We start from the raw sequence: 22,353 nt of genomic DNA, 5'->3' as shown, positions 1-22,353 counted from the left end.
GGGAGGGTGGGAGGGAGACGCAACAGGGAGGAGATATGGGGATGTATGTATACGTATAGCTGATTCACTTTGTTATAACGCAGAAGCTAACACACCATTGTAAAGCAATTATACTCCAATAAAGATGTTAAAATAAAAATAAGAAAAAAACGAAAGAACGTCATTGGTAAAAAGCACTATAAAAGGAAAGAAAAAAAAAAAAATGAGACGGGGACATACCCAAAAGGACAAGAAAAAAGCTCACCAGAGAGTAATAAGGGTCTTTAAAAGGCAATGTATTGACACTAGGAAACAGGGAGGGGATGTGTGAATGGGAAAAAAATGCAAAAGTGAATGAATAGGAACTTTGCAGCTGACAAAGAAGAGAGCATGGGTGGCTGGGAGAGTGGTGGTCATTAACAGAAATAAAGAAATCAGGAAGAAATCTTTTAAAATGAAAGTATAATATGGTTTGATGGCTACTCCTAAGAACTAGGCTACCATTACTAGGAACTTAGCCCAGATAAGTCAGGTTTGACTAACCCCAGTAATAGTTACAACATGGTGATTGTGGGATCAAGTTATTAAGTTATTCCAAATACCCCAAAGAAAAATAATCTATTCTCTATTGATTATAATAAATGAGAACCAAACATAAGGAACAAAGATTTATCAACGAAGACATCATCAATGAAGTGTCATGTTAAATACACTAAAAAATAACAATTCATCTACCTCTACAACTTAAACACTGAATCATAAAATAATGTCTCAGGAAATGTTATATACATAGGAGTAATTATTCTTTAATCAATAAAAATAGCAAAATTTTACTGTAAGCATACAATGAATGAAAAACAGCAAAGAATACATAACTAGAATAAGACCAGATACAGATAGAGGAAAAGATAGCTATTAATGGGGTGGGAGGTGGGTGAAATGGGTTAATAAGCTGGTCAAAAGGTACAAACTTTCAGTTACAAAATAATGAAGTCCAGGAAATGTAATGTACAGCATGGTAACTATAGTTAATAATAATGTATATTTGAAAGTTGCTAAGAGAGTAGATCTTAAAACTTATCACAAGAAAAAAATTGTAACTATGTGTGGTGATGGATGTTAGCTAGAGTTATTGTGGTGATCATTTCACAATATATACATATACTGAATAAAAAAAAGTAAAAAGTAAATTTTTGAAAGATAGTTATTAATGTAAAACAATGGTGAGGTAACCAAAGCCTATTCCATAAATGCACAGGTGAACTGTTAGCCTACTCTCCCTGTGCAGAATCTCATGTTCTTTGTAACAAACTGCAATACCTGAGCTAAAGGGCAACAGGCAAATCAAACAAACCAAAAAAAGATAGAGAGATTATAATATTAACATCACACAAAACAGAATTCACAAATGTTAAATTCACAATGAAAATACAACTCATATGATCCTTTATGCAACTAATAATAAGGCAGCAAAATGGTTTAAAAAATTCTAGTACCTTTATTTTATATATTTTCTTTTCAAATTTCTGTAAAAGACCATCGATTTTTACAGCAAAAATTAAGAAACTGAGACGCTTATAGTGTATAGAGTAGTAAAATATAAGCAATGAGAACAAAATGGGCGGAGTAGGTCAATGGAATTGTGCTGTTGTAATGTCCTTACACTCTTCATGAAACAGTCTGATATTAATTGAAAGTAGATTATGATGAAGTAAACATGCATGTAATACTTATTCCTTCAGCAGGTTATTACGTAAAGGTTTTGCCTTAAGTTAAATCTGATTTTCCAATAGAAACAATGGCATTAAATGAAGATGTTTTCCTAGGACTCAAATTCACGGCCTCCCTCTGCTGCTCACTGTTGAGTATACTTCATTGTGGCAATGCCCCAAACTGGCAATGCACAGCCTGAGAGGAGGTCTTCTCCCAGAGCCCGCCCATCCTCGGTGCTCCCCTCAACTGATCTAACATGGCTCCCCGTCTCCAGGTCAAAGCCTCTGAGGACACTCCTCTAACCACTTCACTCTCCACCCTTCTCTCTCCTACAATCCAAGGCTCTCCAGCCTATTGTTTTGCTGCAAAAACTTCTTTAGCACCTCTAGACTTTTGCACTTGTGTGCCTAGATGGGATGAGTCTATAAATCTATTTTGTAACTTAAAAAAAAAAATTCTCAGAAATTCAAGGAAATGTTGAAGAAACTGTAATAGTAGTGGGAGACTAAAATATCTGTGTCTGACAGATCAAGGAGATCAAAAAAAGTAATAATTTGGAGTATGTAAATAGTAACTTTAAAAATATAAATATAAACTTATCAATTTCTATCTACAGAGAATCCATCTTACCTATTCCTACCATGTCCAAAGGATATTTGCAAACACTTAGCTTCTTTACTTTCTCCACATCTATCAGGCTTCTGCAATAGTCATTTCCTTCCCCATCCAGCTTAGGTTCCATGGTCCACTACTCCAACTACTCTCTTACCCTCTTCAATCCTTTACTCCAATGAAATTACACTGCATCTGCCTAAAAAAATACCTACCCATGATTAATTCATCTACCCACCATCTTTGTGCATTTTTAGCAAGCGACTGAATGCTAAGTATAACTCAGGAGAGAGGCGAATCACATCACTGTGTAAACCAGTGTCTTCACACCCAAAATCTATGTAGTCTCATTGCTTCACACAGCCTTTTGACATCTATTTACAGAGCATTCACTATGTTTCAATGCCAGTTCCAAGAACTGATGATGGAGGGGTAAACAAGACAGTGTGGTTTCTGTCCTCATGGAGCTTACTGTCTAGTAAGGGAGACAGATATAAAAACAACAAAATAAACAATTATGTAGTTTCAATTGTGATAAGTGCTTCTAGGGAAAGTATTAAGAGTACAGTCGGGCCATACGTGCCCAAGCAGAACCCATGGATACCCAGGGCTGAATGTACTATGTCATTTTATATAAGGGGCTTGAGCATCCATGGATATTGGTATCCACAGGGCAGGGGCTGGGGGAGAAGGTGTCCTGGAACCAATCCCCTTCAGATACTGAGGGATGACTGTATATTACAGGGGAACCTGGTTTAGTCTGAAATATCTGGATAGGCTCCCCCTGAGGAAGTGACACTTAAACTGAAAACTAAATTAAGAATAGAAATTAGGTAAAAGGGATAGGGGAGGTGAGGAGGTGCTGGGCAAGAAGAATGAGGGATTAGTGTTCTGGCAGAAAAATCAGAATGTGGAAATGTCTGAAAACTGGTGAGCACATGGCATGTTTGACTAACTGAAAGAAGGCTGGTTTAAATGAGGCAGAAGGGAAGAGAGAAAAGTGGTGTGAAATGAGGTAAGCAGCGATCAAGTCACTCAAGATTTGAAGGTCATGCTGAAGATTTTAATGCTCAGAGCAAAGGGAAACTTTTGAGGAGCTGTAATCAAAAAAATTAGATCTTATTTTTGTGGTTTTTAAGTATCATTTTGCCTATAATGTGGAGAATGGATTGGAAGGATGCAGGGAGTCCTGTTACAAGGTTTCAGTTGTAATCCAGGCATTTTTTACTGGTGGCTTGGACTAGAATGGTAGCAGTGGAGAATGAGAGAAGTGGACAGATCAGAAAGATTTAGTAAATAATCTGAAAGAGGCCGATTCATTGGACAGTGGCTGGTGTGAGGTGAAGGGAGGAGGGGGGAAGAGAAATACATCTCCAGGTTTGGGGCAGAGGAAGTTACCATGAACTTGGTCTTACATACGTCAGTTTGACATGCTTGTGAAATACACAAGTGGAGATGCCAACTAGGCAAGTTGGATATACAAGTCTGAAAATCAGAAGAAAGATATAGGCTAGACATATAAATTTAAGAATCATCAGAAAATGAAGAGTAAATTAAGCCATGGCATGGAGAAAACTGCAGGGGGAGAAAGATGGTCTAAAAGGAGCCTTAATGACTTCTCAAAAGCTAAAGGTCAGGTGGAAAAGAAGAAGCCAATAAAGAGGAGGCAGAAGCAGCAGCCAACAAAGGAGGAAGAAAACTAGCAGAGGTTGTTCCATAAAAGCCAAAGAAGGGAGTGCTGTTAAGAAGAGGGGAGTGGTCAACAGCATGAAATGCTACTCAGAGATCATGGAAGGGACTGAAAAACAACCACTGGACTTAGTAATACTGAGTGACTTTAATAAGAACTTAACAGGAGCTCTGATAGGATGTGACACCAGGTTGGAGTAGACTAATGAGTACCTGGGAGAAAAGGAAATGAAGGCAGCAAATGTAGAAAGTTCTTCTAAGAAACTTGGCTAAGAAGGGGAGGAGGAAAATGGGGACTGGGAGAGTAGATGAAAGGATAAGTAAAGTAGAGAAAGGGTTTGGGGGTTTCTTCTTCTTGTTCTTATTTTTGTAGTTCAGAATGGAAGAGAAATAAGCATGTGTATGCTGATGGGAAAAGAATCTAATAAGGAAACTGAAGATACAGGAAAGACAAGAATTTCCAATCTCAACTGTGACCTTCAAGGCTGCTGGGCAATCCTGTGGTTTCTATATGTCAGCCCTTTCATTCTCCATCACAGTTATTTCAGACCTTTCCACTCTCTTCAAACTTCCAACCCCACACCTCCTACTTTTCAAAAATAAAAAGAGCAAAGAACCCATCAAATGGAATTTCAAATTCTTATCACAAATCTCCACCTTGATCCCATCTGTTCTTATCCCTCTTGAATGCCAAGTTGAACAAGCTTTCTCTCAACTGCAGTCATTCTTAACCTATGCACCACTCCTACTTCTCCATGGCTTTTGGGACATTCCTATTCTCCTATCTTCTTCCTACCTCTATGATGATTCCTTCTCTGTCCTGGACCTGTATTCTTCTTTCTCCATCTGTGACTTCTCCTTTCATCTAATTATAAAATTTATTTTCTTTTTATTGTGTGTCATACCTTTCTAAGCACTTTCTCACATCTCATTTTGATCCTTACTTGTTGAACTGAGAAGTCTCAACTATTGAGATATAAACATAGAATACTTTTATTTTTTCCCCATATAACTAACTACTCAGTTGAATCCTTAACCTGCTGAGTATGCTCAGTGAAATTCCACAATTTTTCAGGCACATTCAATTATCAAAACTTGGTTTTTAAATCCCATCTACAGACAACCTGCCTATTAGCACAAGTGAAAATTACATGGCCTTTAGCAGATGCTTGTGGTGGGGAAGAACATGGCTTATCCTCACTGTCTCTCTCCTCTCTTCCTCCTCTGTACCCCTTCAAACTCTCCTACATTCACAAACTTATGTCCTTGCCATAAGTGGCAGCTGTGGGAACAGAGCAATATCCTACTTATTATAGAGCTCACCAGTTATTAGTGATGGATCTACTATAGTCATCAGCCAGTCCTTCTCCAGGGACTAAGGTGATACTGACCACCAAAAGAATCAAGTGCTGCCAGGCAGAGATGCATCCCTAATCTTTCTCTGAATCAATTTGAAGTCAGTGGTCTCTACTGATCTCTGCAGTACATGGTAATTTCTGCACAGGGAACATTCAAGGTTCCCTAGGCAGTGGTCAGGTTCACCCTGGCTCCCTCTGCCCAAGCAGTATCTGCCTCAACTCCAACAGAGGTTGGTATACTTTACCTAACCAAGTGTCCCCATAGGAAGGCCCTATTACTCCAAGATCTTCACTAATGTACACAATTCTACCCTCACATAAATCGTGAGATGCACTGGGGGTCCTCTTTACTTGGTCAATGACAAGTCCCATCCTATCTCCTTCCAAAGAAGCATACTACCCTAAAGTCCCTTCAAGCCCAGCTGGCATGAGCTACTCCAGCAAGCTTATTATGCTATGAAATCTCTAAGGGAGATGTAGGTAGCAGTCTCTATATTCAAGGATGCCCCCAATATTCCAGAGCCACACATCCAGTTCCCCCAGGTTGAAATGGAAAACAGAAAATGGAAAGTACAATATGTTGCCAGTATGCTTTCCCCCAAAATCTCTCAACATATTCCACAGGCACCAAAATCAGCATGGCAAAGATCCAGCCAGAGAACAAGATGCCAGTCTCCTGCAGCCATACACACAAACTTCACAAGCACTTCACGCACCACCTCAAACTTCATTAACTGTGCACTCCCCAAAAGGCAATCTCCCCCTAGCCCACTTTATATGGAAGAAGGGGAAATGCAGTGGTGATGGTCAGAGTATAGCTTTGCTGGAAAAGTCAGTTCTTAGCAAGTCATGCAGTGGAGTAGCTGATGGCATAACAGGCATGTCTTTAAACGAAAAAACTGAGAAATGTAGCCTCTTGATTAAAGAGATTGGCTCTGGTCAGCAATCCTGGTTGATATAGTTAAGATACTTTTTCATGCTGTACCTATCATGTGAATTACATAATACAGGAGTTATTAACTGCATTTTACATATGAGACAAAGAATTGAACTGTGGTTACTTAACAAAGGCGTTGCACAAAAATCACAAAGAAGGACAAATATTGTCAGTAAATCTACAGAACAAAGGCTGAGTGCACCTGTACAATGAGGATCTACAAAATGAGGGTTATACATCTTATAAAGGTACTAATCAAATGAGATAATGGATAGAAGTGCTTTTAAAATGAGAATAGAACAAAACAAAAATAGAACTCCAGCTATTATATACCCAGCACATGGATAGAGCAAATATTAAACTGTATATTTTTACATCACCACCTGTAAGTCCTAGATGGGGAGAGTTGGGTATGAAATTAACTTTTAAGCTCCCAGATTTTATTTCTCAGCATAAACCTTTGAGCATCTTGGCACAGTACAAAGAATAGAGAACACATTTCTACCCATCTAACTTTGTCAAAATCTTCTCAATTCTTTCTTTTTTAAATAAAAAAATTTATTTATTTATTTATTTATTTTTGGCTGTGTTGGATCTTCACTGCTGCATGTGGGCTTTCTCTAGTTGCAGTGAGCAGGGGCTACTCTTTGTTTCGGTGCATGGGCTTCTCATTGTGGTGGCTTCTCTTGTTGCGGAGCACAGGCTCTAAGCACGCAGGCTTCAGTAGCTGTGGCACGTGGGCTCAGTAGTTGTGGCTCACGGGCTCTACAGCACAGGCTCAGTAGTTGTGGTGCACAGGCTTAGTTGCTCTGCGGCATGTGGGATCTTCCCGGACCAGGGATTGAACCCGTGTCCCCTGCTTTGGCAGGCGGATTCTTAACCACTGTGACACCAGGGAAGTCCCTATATTGCATTATTCTACTTTGTATTTGAAAATTCTCATAATAAGGAGTTAAAAATTTAAAAAAAATTTTTTTAAAATCTTCTCCATTCTTATCTACAACTTGCACAACCAATTTCTATTACTGTTAAACTTTCACAAAGTTTTGACAGGACTGAAAATAAAAGCTACACTGTCTTTGTTTCATAGATATGTTGATTTGTATCATATTTTAGATTCCACATATAAGTGATATCATATGGTATGTGTCTCTCACTAGAGATGATAAACTCTAGGTCCACCAGTGTTGCTGCAAATGGCATTATTTCATTCTTTTTGATGGCTGAGTAATATTCCATTGCATATATATATATAATAAATTTTTTTTTAAAAAGCTACACTGTCTTATGGCAAGTCTAGCTTCCCTGAATACAGTATCAGAGATAGGTGCAAGAGTTTCTGCTCATCACAGAGACATGGTTGCAACTGGTCCAACTCACTTCTATAAAGAAGTATACATTTGACAAATTTGATTTCTTCAGTCAACCTTTTGTTATTTTTAATCACAAAATCAAAGAATCTGCTGATCTTATTGATCTCTAGGGATGACCTAAAGATTATCTAGGCCCACATGCTCATTTTATATAAGAAACTATAATCCAAAATTAAATCCAATAGTGTTTTCTACCACAACATGCTGACTCATTCCACCCCAATGATATGATTTTCCTTAAAAATATTTTTCTTAAAACATAAAAAGTTTTACATGCTGATAGTAACAATATTAATTGTGACAACCAAAGCATAAATTTGGGTGATTTCAATCACTGTTCATTCTGAAATCTGTTTCTGAAGAGTCATATTTTTAGGCTAGTTTAAAACATTTTGGCTGTTTCCAATTTTAGAGGAAACATAGCTGTTGTGTCAACATGTAACTTTGCTTTGACCCTTCGGATATTTCAAAGGTTAAACAATGAATTCCAGGATTTTCAACCATGTTCACTGTAGAAGCAGAAGCTACCTTTGTAATATTTCTATGATGATGTATCATTCTGGTTTTTCTCAAAATAATTTTATTTAGTATAAACTAATACAGTATATAGTTTGTATCTACTAAAAGGCCAGACTTTCTAGTGAATTTTTAGAGCCAGATTATGCTATGTGTCTGTTTAATATACTATTACAAATACAAGGTTATCTAAAATTAGAAAACACACCTTACAATGACATCCCAATCCCGCCCAGGATTGTTTATGGTTAGCCATCAATCTCACTTTTCCCTGATCACAGTGAATTAGAAGAGTGATAAGTTATCTCAACAGAAAAGGAGCAATGTCCAATTAAAAACATTAAACAGGAAACCAAAGAATGTGAAAATCTCACTAATGCCACCTACAGTACCAATGGAGAACACAGATAAGAGAGATATTTTAATAAATTGTGTGTATGTGTACCTATCCTTTAATTTCTTGCCTAGGACTATGTATCAAGACAACTTTCTACCAAATCTTGCACAGAATATAAAAGTACATAATTAGGTAATGCAAACAACAACAACAAGGGTACTCTTGAAAAATCAAAACAAAGAAAAACCTGACACACTCACAGAAGCAGAGAGTAGAACAGTGGTTGCAAGTGACAGGGGAAATAGGGAGATGTTGGTCAAAGGGTACAGACTTTCAGTTATAAGATGAATAAGTTCTGCAGATCTAGTGTATAGCATGGAGACTACAGTTATTACTAAAGTACTGTATACTGAGGCAAATTATCGAGTCAGATGTAGCAAAAATTGGCGAATCTGACTTCAAATGGATTACAAAGCCTGAAAGCAAACCTTACCTTACATTCCACCACACTCTGATCTGATTCACAAGTTACATAGATTTCATCTACTGCCCGGCGAAGATTGTCAAAAAGAAATGCCCAGTATCGAGCTCTTAGATCAATTTTCCGAGGGTGCCTTGTTTTAGTGGGACTTTTATCAAAGTGTTTATCTCCAGTTGTAGATGACGTTATTTTACAGTCTACTGTAGTGTTCTGATGAAATAAAACAAAACATGAAAAAATATTTTTTAAAAGCCTCCAGGAAATGGATTTTTGTATAAATCAAATTTTTCAACATAAATACTTAAAAACATGACATTCTTCTTTTTAGCTTATATCACACTGAATTCATCAAAACAAAACTTCTCAACTTAAATAAAAGTGGCAGGTTTGTAAGGTCAATTACATGTTTCATTGAAGATTAGGATGATTTTAATGGTGAACAGACTCTTAGTCAAAAAGGAGCACTAAAGTGGCTCCTGATTTACTAAAATACGTGTATGGCATATTTACATACAATAACAAATAACAGATACTAATTTCAACACTTTGAAATTGCTTGTGTACATTCTTTTCGTTTAGAAATGACATATCCTATACTTATATTCAGTTACTTAATTTTATCTTAAACCTTTTTCCACTAAAAGTAAAAATATATAAATACAAAACAATTTACTAGAAAAGAACACTGATGAATAAAACCAAGCTTCAGCTACAGAGCAGACTCACCAAATAAAGTAACTACAGTATTCATATGACCCAATCTTTCCTCAGTTGCACAGGCAGACTTTGAAAATACAATTATATTCTATACTTTTATAGACTGTACCAAAGAATCATTCCACCACAAACAGGAGCGTGCAGTTTACATAAAGACCTGAACTTCTCACTAGAAGTACAAAGGAGTTGCTTATCTCTCTGTGGCTACCTAAACTGATAAATAAATAAATACTAACCTTGCACTACAGTTACAACAACAATCTCAAGTTTCTTTGGGTTGTTCTGTATGTGTGTATGTCATTCCTGTTAGCTTGTTTGTTTTTCCTTTTCATAGAAGAGCCCCAGAGTGAAGAATATCCAAAATAGAAGCTAATACTCTCCTGTTTTGTTTTAGGATTTGGCCTTCAACGTAACAGTGATTCCTATACTTCAAAAATCTTTTATAGCCTATCTTCGGTTTATATAGAATCTTCACTATCAGAAGTCAAGCAAACAAAACATATATACGCACAAAGACATGCACACTTAAGAGGCTGAGATGGAGCTGGTCATCCTCCTTCCGCAGTCCCCCATCCAGACTAAGGTTGTCAGACTCAGCAAATAAAAATTAGTAAATATTTTATCTGACAGCCTTAGTCCAGGCCCAAATTCTCAACACTCAAGCAATAAAATTTAAAGTAATCATCAACAACCCACAAAACCTTTGCTTCAACGGCTCTCCAAGCACTTTCCAACACTAATAGTAAATGATAAATCATGATGGCAAATATCCCCTCACACAAATTTTAAAGTATGTATTATTAGCTCTACTTTACAGCTTAGAAAATTGAGATTTAGAGGCTGATTTGTCCAAGATCACATAGCCACAGGAGACTATCTTCCAGTTAGAGCTCTGCAATTACACTGCTGACTTCCCATTACAATGCACCCCAAGGCCCTGTGCTAACAACCCTTTACCAAATATTCCAGACCACCTCATTTCTCTTCCTATATACCACCCAAAGTTAAAATTAACTTGAATTTTCCTGAATTATACTTCCTTCACAAACTTCTTAGAGTGATCAGCAAAACACTAGTAGCTTCCTGTGAATTCAGACCCTAATCTTATAAAATTCTCAAAAATAATCTAACTCATCTTCACCCATTTATGTATTTACCCTATCATACATCCATATGTATATGATTCAAATACTTTAACCAACCTTTCTTAAAATGTAGAATAGGCAAAACTGCTTTTAGGTTAAGATGTTTCTATTCTCCGTGATTGCTCTATGTGAGGCTTTTACTAAGAAAGACTCCAGAAAGGCAGAAACTACAGCTAGGTAATTCCATCTGAAGGGCAATGTACTATACAAATTTGACATTTAAGCTTGACAAAAATAGTAATACTTTATATTTGCACATTTATTTACATTTTATGAAGGGCTTTTGAAAACATATCATTTAATCATCACAACAAACTATAAAGACAGGACAAATATTGAAATATTATTATTCCTATTTTGTAGATGACAAAACTAATGCTCAGTAAGATTCAATTTCTTGACCAAGTCAAAAGGCTGAGTGACAGAACTGGGACCAGAACCGAGTCTTCCAACTTCTGCTCCAATGTTCATAAAGCATTTCACATAACACCTAGCACACAGTAGTACCCATATAATGTTAGGTATGATTATAGTGGGAAAGATAAAGAGGTGAAGAACACTCACAGAAAAATGTGAATAAACTAATGGCAAAATTGCCAAATTTGTGAAGAAAGGTAGAAGAAGCATATTAAATTGTAGAGGCTGATAAGTTTGTATAGAGTTTCAAATTACAGCGCTCTTACCTACCACTGATAAAAACAACAGCAGTGATAATAATAATTGCAGTGGCATCTAATATTCATGTCATACTTGCTATGTGCCAGACACTGTGCTAAGTGCTTTCCATACAGTTATATGTCATTTAATCTTTGAAGCAATTTTATACCACAGTTACTATTATTAGTTCCATTTTATAGAGGAGAAAACTGAGGTTTAGCTAAATTAAATGATAAACCCAAGGTCTCACACTAAGTAAGAGACAAAGCCAAGATTCAAAATCAGGTAACTATCACATTGTTATGACTTACTGTGCCTGTTTCCAAGACATTCAACAGAAGACAAAGCAACCTAAACTTTTGGGAAAAGCTAGACATAACTGAATCTCATGTTTTAAATAAAATTCAATATAACAAATGTTATACTATTTTAATCAATCACTTTTGAGAGAGAAAGAGGAAAAAAGAAAGAAAGGAGAGGGAAAGGGGAAGAAGGAAATTGAGATTTCTGACTCACCTCTCTTAGAACTCTCGTCAACTCCCCTGAGAATCTGAAGAAACCTATGGACCTAAACCTCTGACAACAACCTGTCTTTTTACTGTCTCCATATTTAGTCTTTTCCAGAATGTCCTAAGGTTGGAATCATACAGTATGCAGCCTTTTCAGATTGGCTTCTTTTACTTAATAATATGCAATTAATTTCCTCCATGTCTTATCATGGCCTGATAGCTCATTTCTTTTTAGAGCTGAATGTACCACAGTTTATTTATCCATTCACCTACTGAAGGATATCTTGGTTGCTTCCAGGTTTGGCGATTATGAAGAAGGCTGCTATAAACATCCATGTGCATGTTTTTGTTCAGACATAAGTTTTCAACTCATCTACATATATACCAAGGGCATGACTGCTGATCACAAGGTAAGAATATGTTTACTTTTGTTAAGAAATTGCCAAACTGTCTTCCAAAGTGGCTGAATTTCCATTCTGAATTCCCACCAACATTGAATGAGAGTTTCTGTGGCTCTTCATCCTCACCAGCATTTGGAGTTATCATTGTTCCCAATTTTGGTCATTCTAATAGGTGTGTGGTGGTAGCTCACTGTTTTAATTTACATTTCCCTGATGACATATGATGTGGCACACCTTTTCATATGCTCATCTGTCATCTGTACATCCTCTTTGGTGAGGTGTCTGTTAAGGTCTTTGGCTCATTTTTCAATCAGGTTGTGTCTTACTGTTGAGTTTTTTTTAAGAGTTCTTTGTATATTTTGGATAACAGTCTTTTATCAGATATCTTTTTCCAAATATTTTCTCCCAAGTCTGTGACTTGTCTTCTCATTCTCTTGACATTGTCTTTTGCAGAACAGAAGTTTCTAATTTTAATGAAATCCAGCTTATCATTAATTTCTTTCAGGGATCATGCCTTTGATACTGTACCTAAAAAGTCATCACCATATTCAAGGTCATTTAGGTTTTCTCCTATGTTATTGTCTAGGAGTTTTATACTTCTGCATTTATGGTCAATAGTCTGTTTTGAGTTAGTTTTTGTGAAGAATATGAGGTCTGTGTCCGGATTCATTTTTCTTTTTGTCATATGGATGGATGTTCCAGCACCATTTGTTGAAAAGACTACCTTTGCTCCATTGTATTGTCTTTGCTCCTTTGTCAAAGATCAGTTGACTAATTATGTGTGTACATTTCTGGGCTTTCTATTCTGTTCCATATATCTATTTGTCTTTTCTTTTGCCAATATCACACTGCCTTGATTACTGTAGCTTTATAGTAAGTCTTGAAGTTGGTTAGTGTCAGTCCTCCAACTTTGTTCTTCTCCTTCAACATTTTGTTGCCTATTCTGGGTCTTTTGCCTCTCCATATAAACTTTAGAATAAGTTTATTGATATCTACAAAATAATTTGCTGGGATTGTACTGAATATATTCTTCAACCTGGGAAGAAATGACATCTTGACCATATTGAGTCTTCCTATTCATGAACATGGAATGTCTCTTCATTTATTTAGCTCTTTGAGTTCACTCATCAGAGTTTTATAGTTTTCCTCATATAGATCTTACACATATTCTGTTAGGTTTATACCTACCTATTTAATATTGGGGAGTGCGGATATAAGTGGTATTGTGGTTTTGTTTTTTTTAAGATTTATTTTATTATTTATTTATTTAATTTATTTCTTTTTTTTTTTGGCTGTGTCGGGTCTTCACTGAGGCATGCGGGATCTTTCATTGCAGCACGCGGGCTCTTCATTGTGGTGCGCGGGCTTCTCTCCAGTTGTGGCATGCGGATTTTCTCTCTCTAGTTGTGGTGCGTGGGCTCCAGGGCATGTTGGCCCTGTAGTTTGCTGCATGTGGGCTCTCTCGTTGAGGTGCACGAGCTCACTAGTTGTGGCATGCAGGCTTAGTTAGTTGCCCTGCAGCATGTGGGATCATAGTTTCCTGACCAGGGATCAAACCCTGCATTGTAAGGCAGCTTCTTTACCACTGGACCACCAAGGAAGTCCCAATGGTATTGTGTTTTTAATTTCAAATACCACTTATTCATTGCTGGTACACAGGAAAGCAACTGACTTTTGTATGTTAATCTTGTATCTTGCAACCTTCTGTAATCAATTATTAGTTATAGGAGATTTTTGGTTGATTCTTTCAGAGTTCTTACATAGATGATCATGTCATCTACAAATAAAGACAGTTTTATTTCTTCCTTCCCAATCTGTATACCTTTTATTTCCTTTTCTTGTCACACTGCATTAGCTAGAACTTCCATTACGATGTTGAAAAGCAATGGTGAAAGGGGACATCCTTACCTCATAACTGATCTTAATGGGAAAGCTTATAGTTTCTCCCATTAAGTATCATGTTAGCTGTAGGGTTTTGTATTTTTTTTTAATTAAGTTGAAGACGTTCCCCTCTATTCCTAGTTTATTAAAAGATTTTTACCATCTTTTCTAGGTGTAGGATTTTGTCAAAATTTTTTTCTGCATCATTGATATAAAACTAGGTTTTTTCTTTTTTATCCTGTTGCTGTGATGAATTCCATTGATTTATTTTAAATTATGAACCAACCTTGCACCTCTGGGATAAAACCCACTTGCTCATGGTGTATCATTCTTTTTATTGTGGGATATGATTTGCTAATATTTTGTTGAGGATTTTTGTATCTATGTTTGTGAGAGTCACTGGTCTGCAGTTTTCTTGTAACGTCTTTGTCTGGTTTTGGTGTTAGAATAATGCTGGCCTCATAAAATGAGTTAGGAAGTATTCCCTCTCTTCTACCCTCTAAAATGGATTGTAAAGAATTGGTATAATTTCTTCCTTAAATGCTTGGTAGAATTCAACAGTGAATCCACCTGGGCCTGGTACTTTCTGCTTTGAAAGGTTATTAATTATTGATTTAATTTCTTTAATACATTTAGGCCTATTCAGAGTGTCTATTTCATCTTGAGTGAGTTTTAACAGATTATGTCTTTCAAGCAATCAGTCCATTTCATCCTGGTTATCAAATCTGTGGCAAAGAGTTGTTCGTGGTATTCTTTTATTGTCCTTTTAATACCCATGGGCTCTGTACTGAAATGAATAACTAGGGACATGCAATAGGACTTTGGGACAGTACTATCCATATAAGGTTAGTGGTCATAAGTGTCAAAAGAGCCTTTCAACATAACTGATACTTTTCTCCTGGCACTTTCAAATGCATGGGGCGCAGAGCAGAATAGGCAGAAAAGTGGCTGTAATGAGGACAACTCTGTCAAGCGTGTACTACCAAGGGGCAGGGTAGCCAGACAGTTGGGAGAGTGGGCAAGAAGGTAATTATGACAGACAAACCATAGAATCTCATGTGGATATCCAGGAAAGCGTGGTCATATGGAGGATGAGGGATAATGAAAGGGTGGTAGGATCAGTAAATTATAGATTGCATGAGGTTGAAGAATTGTTAGAGTCACATGATCACAGAGAATAAGGCAGGAGGAGAGATGACAGGTAGAAGACAGTATGGCTGAGATTGAGTTCCTGGAGGGAGAGTAGTTGTTAGTGAGAACAAGGCAAGAGTCTGACCATCGGAATGAGTAGAAGACAAAACTATTGGGGGAAAGAAATGCAAGAAATTGAGAGGACAGCAGTAATGGTGTAGAGCATGCAGTGAGACTGAAAATTATATCTTCAAGGAATAAGGAGAAGTGACCTGGAAATCTGTAAGTGCTGCAACAAGAAGAGGGAGCAGGTGGTATAGTGTGATGGCATGTCCTTCAAATCTGAGGAGTTTTAGGAGATGGGAGGGAGAACTGCCTGAAATGCCAGTGAGGAGCAAGCAGGAAACCTAACCCACCTCTAGGATCACAGGTAGGAGTGCTGTGGGGGAAAAAAACAACTACTACTTAAAACGACTGTGGAGGAAGCAGTATCCCCACACATGAGTTGGAATTTTCCTAAAACAAGAAGGTAAAGGGAATGTGCAGGGAAGAGAGGAACAAAGAAAATTTTGCTGATGGTAAACCTACTTCTAGAGGGCAAAGTTGTAGGATTTCACAAGTAATCCAGAGGCACTTCCTTGATTACTATTGAAACTGAGCATCTTTTCACAGGTTTACAGGCTATTCAGGTTTCCCCCATTTTTTATTGGGTTATTTGTCCTTTTTCTGATGAATTTTAGCTCTTTATGAAGTCTTTGATGTATGGTATTTTCTCCCAGTCAATCTCACCTTTAACTTTGTTTAAGTGAGTTTTTTAGTATATAAATTTAATTTTGTTATAACATATCCATCAATTATGCTTTTTGTCTTGTCTAGGAAAGCCTCTTCTAATTCAAGGTCATAAAAATATCCTTCCAGATAATTTTAATTTTTTTGTTTTCTCATTTGGTCTTTAGCCCATCAATAATTTTTTTTTATATTACATGAAAATATCCTTATATTTTATTTGTAATTTAATTGCATTACAGTCAGAGAACATGTTGTGTCTGACTTCTATATTCTTGTCTGACTTCTATTTACTGAAACTTCTTTATAACCTAGGATGTGATCAATTTTTGCATATGCTTTGTGTACACTATTTGAGTGCCAATAAATACACACATATACATACATACATATACATACATATATGTATATGTATTTATATGAGATCAATCATAATTGTATCTTAATTCTATATTCTTGCTATTTATTCCTGCTTGATCAGTTTCTGAGTAAGGGATATGAATATTTACCACTATGATCATGAATACACTTTTCTCCTTGTAATTCTGTTAGTTTGGGCTTTAAATATTTCAAGGCTATGCTGTTAGGTACCTAAAAGTTTTGTACTTTTATACTTTTTGGATGATTATTCTTTTCACCATTATATAATTTCTATCTTTCTGTAATCAATGCTTTTCATGTTGAATTCCATCTGGTTTGATATGACTATTGCTATTCTAGCTTTAGAGCACATCTAGAATATCAAGTATTTTGCCTGGATTTTTTTCTCTTTCTTTGTTTTAAACCTTTCCTTGAAGTTTTAAATATGTCTCTTATAAGCAGTATACAGCTCAATTTAAAATGAGAGGTTTAATTCAATCATCTGACTTTTAAGAACTGAATTTAATCAGTTTACATGTATTAATATTGTTTGCTGAAATATTTATACTTAGTATCTACCATTATCTTTCATGTTTTACACTTACCATGATTTTTCTTCTTTTTTTCTTTCTCTTTCCTTCTATTTAGTTGAAAAGCTTTGGTTTATTCACTTTCTCTTTTCCTCTGTTTATTTGGAAATCATGCCCGCTTGTTTTACTCCTTTAGTAGCTAGCCTTAAACAAAGACTTCTTCCTAAATAAGACAAGGATTTTATCACATTAACTCCCCTCCAAACTCCCTAGTCTTCTGTGTTAACACTGTTTAAGATTATAGCTCCACCTTTCTAAATTTAATTGTGTGAGTGTTTTTGAAAACCACCAATAGTTAATGAGATTTACTAAAATATTTTACAGCTATCTTTTTATCAAGCTCCCTCCTCCAGGCTACCTTTTCTTCTTGCTGAAGTATGTCTTTAATAGTCCCTTCATTAAGCGTCTGTAGGTGGCAAACCCTTAGCCTTTGTACATCTAAAAATGGCTTTATTTCACTCTTGCACTTGAATGATCATTTGAATGGGCACAGACTTCTGGGTTAAAAGTTATTTCGCCTTATAACTTTGTAGATATTGGTCCACTGTTCTTTTGTTCATAACAAGATTATTGTTATTCCTCTGTGCTTTTGTTTACTTCCTGGTATTTTACAAGTTTCATCCTTAACACTTTGCAGGTTCTCTAGAATGTATCTAGGTATAAATCTATTTTTATTTATCCTGCTCAGCTCTACAGTTATGCTCTGAATCTCTTAAGAACTCAAAGTAAGGAAAATTTTAAACATTATTTTTCCAACTATTGCATGCCCACTATTTATTCTCTATTTCAAAAGTCCTAGAAGGCATATGTTAGAATTTCTCAATCAAATTCTCCTTCCAATTTTCCATCTCTTTAGTTCTCTGAGCTATGTTCTAAATCCTCCTAAGTAGTTAGTGTCTTCCAACTCACAAATTCTCTCTTAAACTAATCTCTCTGTCCAATATATCATTTATTCTTACTAATTGCAGGTAAGAATAAAAAATTAAAATTTCACGGACAACATTTTCATTTCTAAGGTGTTCACTTTTACCTATAAAGGTTCAAAATTAATATCCATCTTTTATTTCAGAATTTTCCTTTTTGCATTATATTTAATCTTTCCTTTGAGGAATTTAAACTTGTTTATTTGAATGTCCTCTTTAGAAAAATGACCTTTTTTCATTACCTCAGGAGTAAATTCTCTCATTTGTGGAATGTGTTGTTTATATCTTACGATATTATTTTCCTCATGTGCCTTGATATGTTGTTTTGCAAACTTATTTTGCATTTAAGTTTCTTTTATTTTAGTTTTTCACTTTGCTCACCCTAACTACATGTGTACCAGTTTTATGGTTACCATCAGCTGGCCCACCATGGTCCCCTTCCAGAGGTCTCTTATTGGGGACTTAAAGCTCTCACGCTTCAAGAATATAGCAGACCCAGTCATGAACCAGAGCGCCACTCTCTTTTATTGCTTCAGATGTCAATTATCACAGGCCGCAACCCCAGGCAGATTGTAGTGTTCTTTGTCTCCTAGTGCAGAACACTGCACAAGCCTAAAGTTTTATGCCATGAGCCTGGATCTGTTTTCCCACCACAATCAGGGTATTTCAGCCTCCCTTATATAGGACTTGTCCAGTAAGTGTGTGTCCCCAACTCCACTTATCTGTGAATATATGTGTTTGTTTTATTTCTGATCCACAGAGATTTTTATTTTATTCTTGAAAGTCCTTTGTCTCTTTAATTTTTAAAAAATATTTTATCATTGATGCCTCTTGTATGTGAGGACTAGGGAATATTTTATGAACTCACAATGCCACCTTGATTAGAAGTCCATGTTTTCCTTATGTGTAGTTTTTGGTTTACATAATACATATTGGTATATTTAATAACATCAAACTAAAATAATATATATGAAAAGTTCAGAGAAAATAACTACAGATTACAAAGCTAACTATAAATATGCCAAAACACTTTTAAAAATAAGGTAGGCTTGTGTTCTCTAAAATTTTAGTAGAACAATCTGAAAAATTTTAGATTCAATACATCTTTATTATCCTACATCCAAAAGACACCATTATACCTAGAAGGTAAATCACAGAAGAATCACAAATATGGAATGTGCAGCAGAGGAGTTAAGAGCATAAACTGTAGAAATTGAAGGCATGGGTTCAAATCTTGGCTGTGTCACTTACTAGTAAGTTATACAACCTCTCTCTACCTCAGTTTTCTCATTTGTAAATGAAGAATAATGCCTACATCAAAGGGTTGTTATAAGAAACAAATTAATATCTGTAAAGTATTTAGTACAAGTTAGGCACATAATACTATACACACATTTGTTAAATAAAGGATGTTACATTAAATTTTTATATGAAGATAAAATATGCAATATTCAAATCCTGAAAAATTAGATTTTATAATTGAAATTAAACACAAAAAAGTAAACAGTTGTATATGCTGTACCTGTTTTGTCGTTTTATGAGTGCCTTGAATTGTCCTCTTTGATTTTCCACCAGTTTGACATTTAGATTTTCCTTCAAGGCAAAAATAGATAAATATACAGATCAACAAATAGATAATATAAAACTGAACTATGCAAATTATCCAGGCATACTAACACATAATCTCCTTCCAGAGACCACAGAACAGAACAACATGGCCAACATGAACTACAGATGTCATAAAAACAAATTTCCAAGGTCCCAGAGACTGCTTTTATTGAATGGTTTTCTCAGAATAGGAAGAAATCAACTTCTTAAAGAAGTCAGATAGTCTGATAATTTAAAAACAAAGTCAGGTTAGTGATACTCTTCAACTTATATATAGCTCCTTTGAAAATAGTTCTTTGAATTCAAATTTTATTTTGACAATAAAATTAAGAATACATTTTTTACCATATAAAAACTCAGTATTTTCTGTTTTAATTTATCTGATTTATGAAATATATAGTTTCATTTTGAAAAGGGACATTTTCAGTTCTTTGTATTTCTGCAGCAGATACAGCTTTCTCACTTGCTCTTTTTTATAAGAAAGACACTAACTACTGTTTTATAATCACTCTATTCTTGAGAGCTATTCCAAAACAGGAGTAAAATTCTGTAATGCAGAACAGACTCGTTTTCCTTTTTGCAAAATAATTTTGGGCCAAGACCCCTGAAGCAGTACAAATGAAGTGAACCATAACACCTACTATCAATTTATCTGCACATCAGAGGGCCTCCCTCACTGTTCTACCAGGGGTGGAGGCAGAGAACTCTCCACCCCCTACACAGCCTTTTATTCATCCTTTCATCATAGAGAACAATGTATCAGAGGCTTTTTAGAATATACAGGAGAATAATCAGCTTAGAACAATTACCAGAGGAGACAGGAATAAAACAAAGAACAGAAGAAAACTTTTTAAAATTGAATTATCATCCTCAGAAACATCTGAGTATAGATTACAGCCATAAAACAAGAATGAGTTGATATTTTTTAAAAAGCAAAGTAAAGATTTTTCTGTAAGTGGCAAGGTTTTAACAATATAAAATAATCCTTCTTAAAAATTATGAAGTTAACATTCTTCCTTTGTCATCATTATTATAGATATTCAGAACGTTCTAATTCTTTGTGCTCTTATTTCCATTACTTTGCAATAAGCATAAATGAAGCTTTAAAATAGTACTGGCCAATTTTTTATGTTCTTATGTGCAGTATCAGGATATATACAGATATAGGATTCATTATTATATTTTCTTTCCTTTTATGTTTTTTGAGTAGAAGCAATTTTAATAATAACACCTTCAGATTACTTTGTGTTCTGAATAACCCATGAAAAATGAGAAAATTTCATAAAACAGTATTTATAACATAGAGCAACTGTGAGATATTTCTAGGTTTCTTGCCACTTTTTTACTGAATAATGTTTATATATATTTTCTATAAACGAAATGAAGTAATAGTAAGCTCCATATGACAATTTTAGCTATTAAGGAGCTAAATTTAAAAAGAAAAATTTAATTTCCACCTCTATTTAATAGCTTTTGTGATCCAAAAGAACTGCTCTCTAAAAATACCTAATAAGACTGACAATGAGTGAGGTGGATGGACCTAGAGTCTGTCATACAGAGAGTGAAGTAAGTCAGAAAGAGAAAAATATTTTCCATATGTATTTACCATATGCTAACACATATATATAGAATCTAAAAAAAAAAAGAAAAATGGTTCTGAAGAACCTAGGGGCAGGACAGGAATAAAGACAGACGCAGATGTAAAGAATGGACTTGAGTATAGAAAAAATCTAAATCTCCTATAACTTTAAAAAAAAACTAATCTGCCAGTCATAATAACACACCCAATTTCATTCCTATGTGAAACAGTGAAACTAACAATATCATTTTCATTTGTGTATTAGGTAAGATAAAAAATCAATTAAAAATTATTTCTTATTTAATACATACTAATTTGCCCAAGACTTCTAATTATAAACAGTCTTCAGTCTGTCTACTATTCAAGACTAAATATATTCTTTAATTTACAACAAAAATGAAACTTTTTTTTTAATACATACCATCATCATCTTTGCTTTCTAGTGGAACACTCCAAGCTATTAGGTTTCTTGCTGTACGACCCTCCTCTGCAACTATTTTCCTTACTTTGTCATGACTATTGGAGCGCTGGAATGAAGCCTATGCACAGAAAAGAGAACATGTATTAGTTTATTAAATTAGTCAACATAAAAAATATATCTGGCAGACAAATTCATCATTTCTATTATTTTCTCAGAAAGGAAACACTTAAAACTAATTTGGGATCGGAAAGGTGCTTAGACAGAAATAAGAGTAAGTCCCAGATTTTTTTAGTTCTAAAAAGACTGAATTTTACAACTTTAAAAATAAATAAATCATTTCAAGAATGAATTCAAACTAAGGTTTGAAAAACTGTCCTAAGGAGCACAAACACTGCTGTGTACCCATTTCAGCACCACTCCCCCTTATGTATCACAGGTTAAAGTAAGAGGGTACATATTCCCTCTGAAAGCTCTCGGCAACATAAAATGTTTTCAAGACTCTTATTTTTTTCCCTACAGATAATGCTAAAGTAAATTTTCACTCAGTTGTAAATTTCCACTGCATAATTTTATCTCCAAGTTATTGGGCTCTAAATAATAATTCCTGTAAACTAACATATTTAAGTTGCAAAATTTTAAACCCTGCCCTA

General features: G+C 35.3%; 1 protein-coding gene across 5 annotated transcripts in view; it reads right to left on the bottom strand.

Moving 5' to 3' along the window:
• Positions 1-22,353, bottom strand: part of SCAPER (S-phase cyclin A associated protein in the ER) — a 489,933-nt gene that overhangs the window by 411,398 nt on the left and 56,182 nt on the right. For all 5 annotated transcript variants that reach the window (XM_068556227.1, XM_068556251.1, XM_068556256.1 and 2 more), the window contains 3 exons: positions 21,704-21,821; positions 19,618-19,688; positions 9,008-9,205 (listed from right to left, as the gene is read on the bottom strand). In XM_068556227.1, coding sequence (XP_068412328.1) covers positions 9,008-9,205; positions 19,618-19,688; positions 21,704-21,821 — 387 coding nt within the window. The remainder of the gene's footprint in view (positions 1-9,007; positions 9,206-19,617; positions 19,689-21,703; positions 21,822-22,353) is intronic.

This window comes from Eschrichtius robustus, chromosome 1 (genome assembly GCF_028021215.1).
Source record: "Eschrichtius robustus isolate mEscRob2 chromosome 1, mEscRob2.pri, whole genome shotgun sequence".
Classification (NCBI taxonomy): Eukaryota; Metazoa; Chordata; class Mammalia; order Artiodactyla; family Eschrichtiidae; genus Eschrichtius; species Eschrichtius robustus.
The sequence above is the reverse complement of the archived record's forward strand: the minus strand, read 5'-3'. Positions and strand labels throughout refer to the sequence as shown.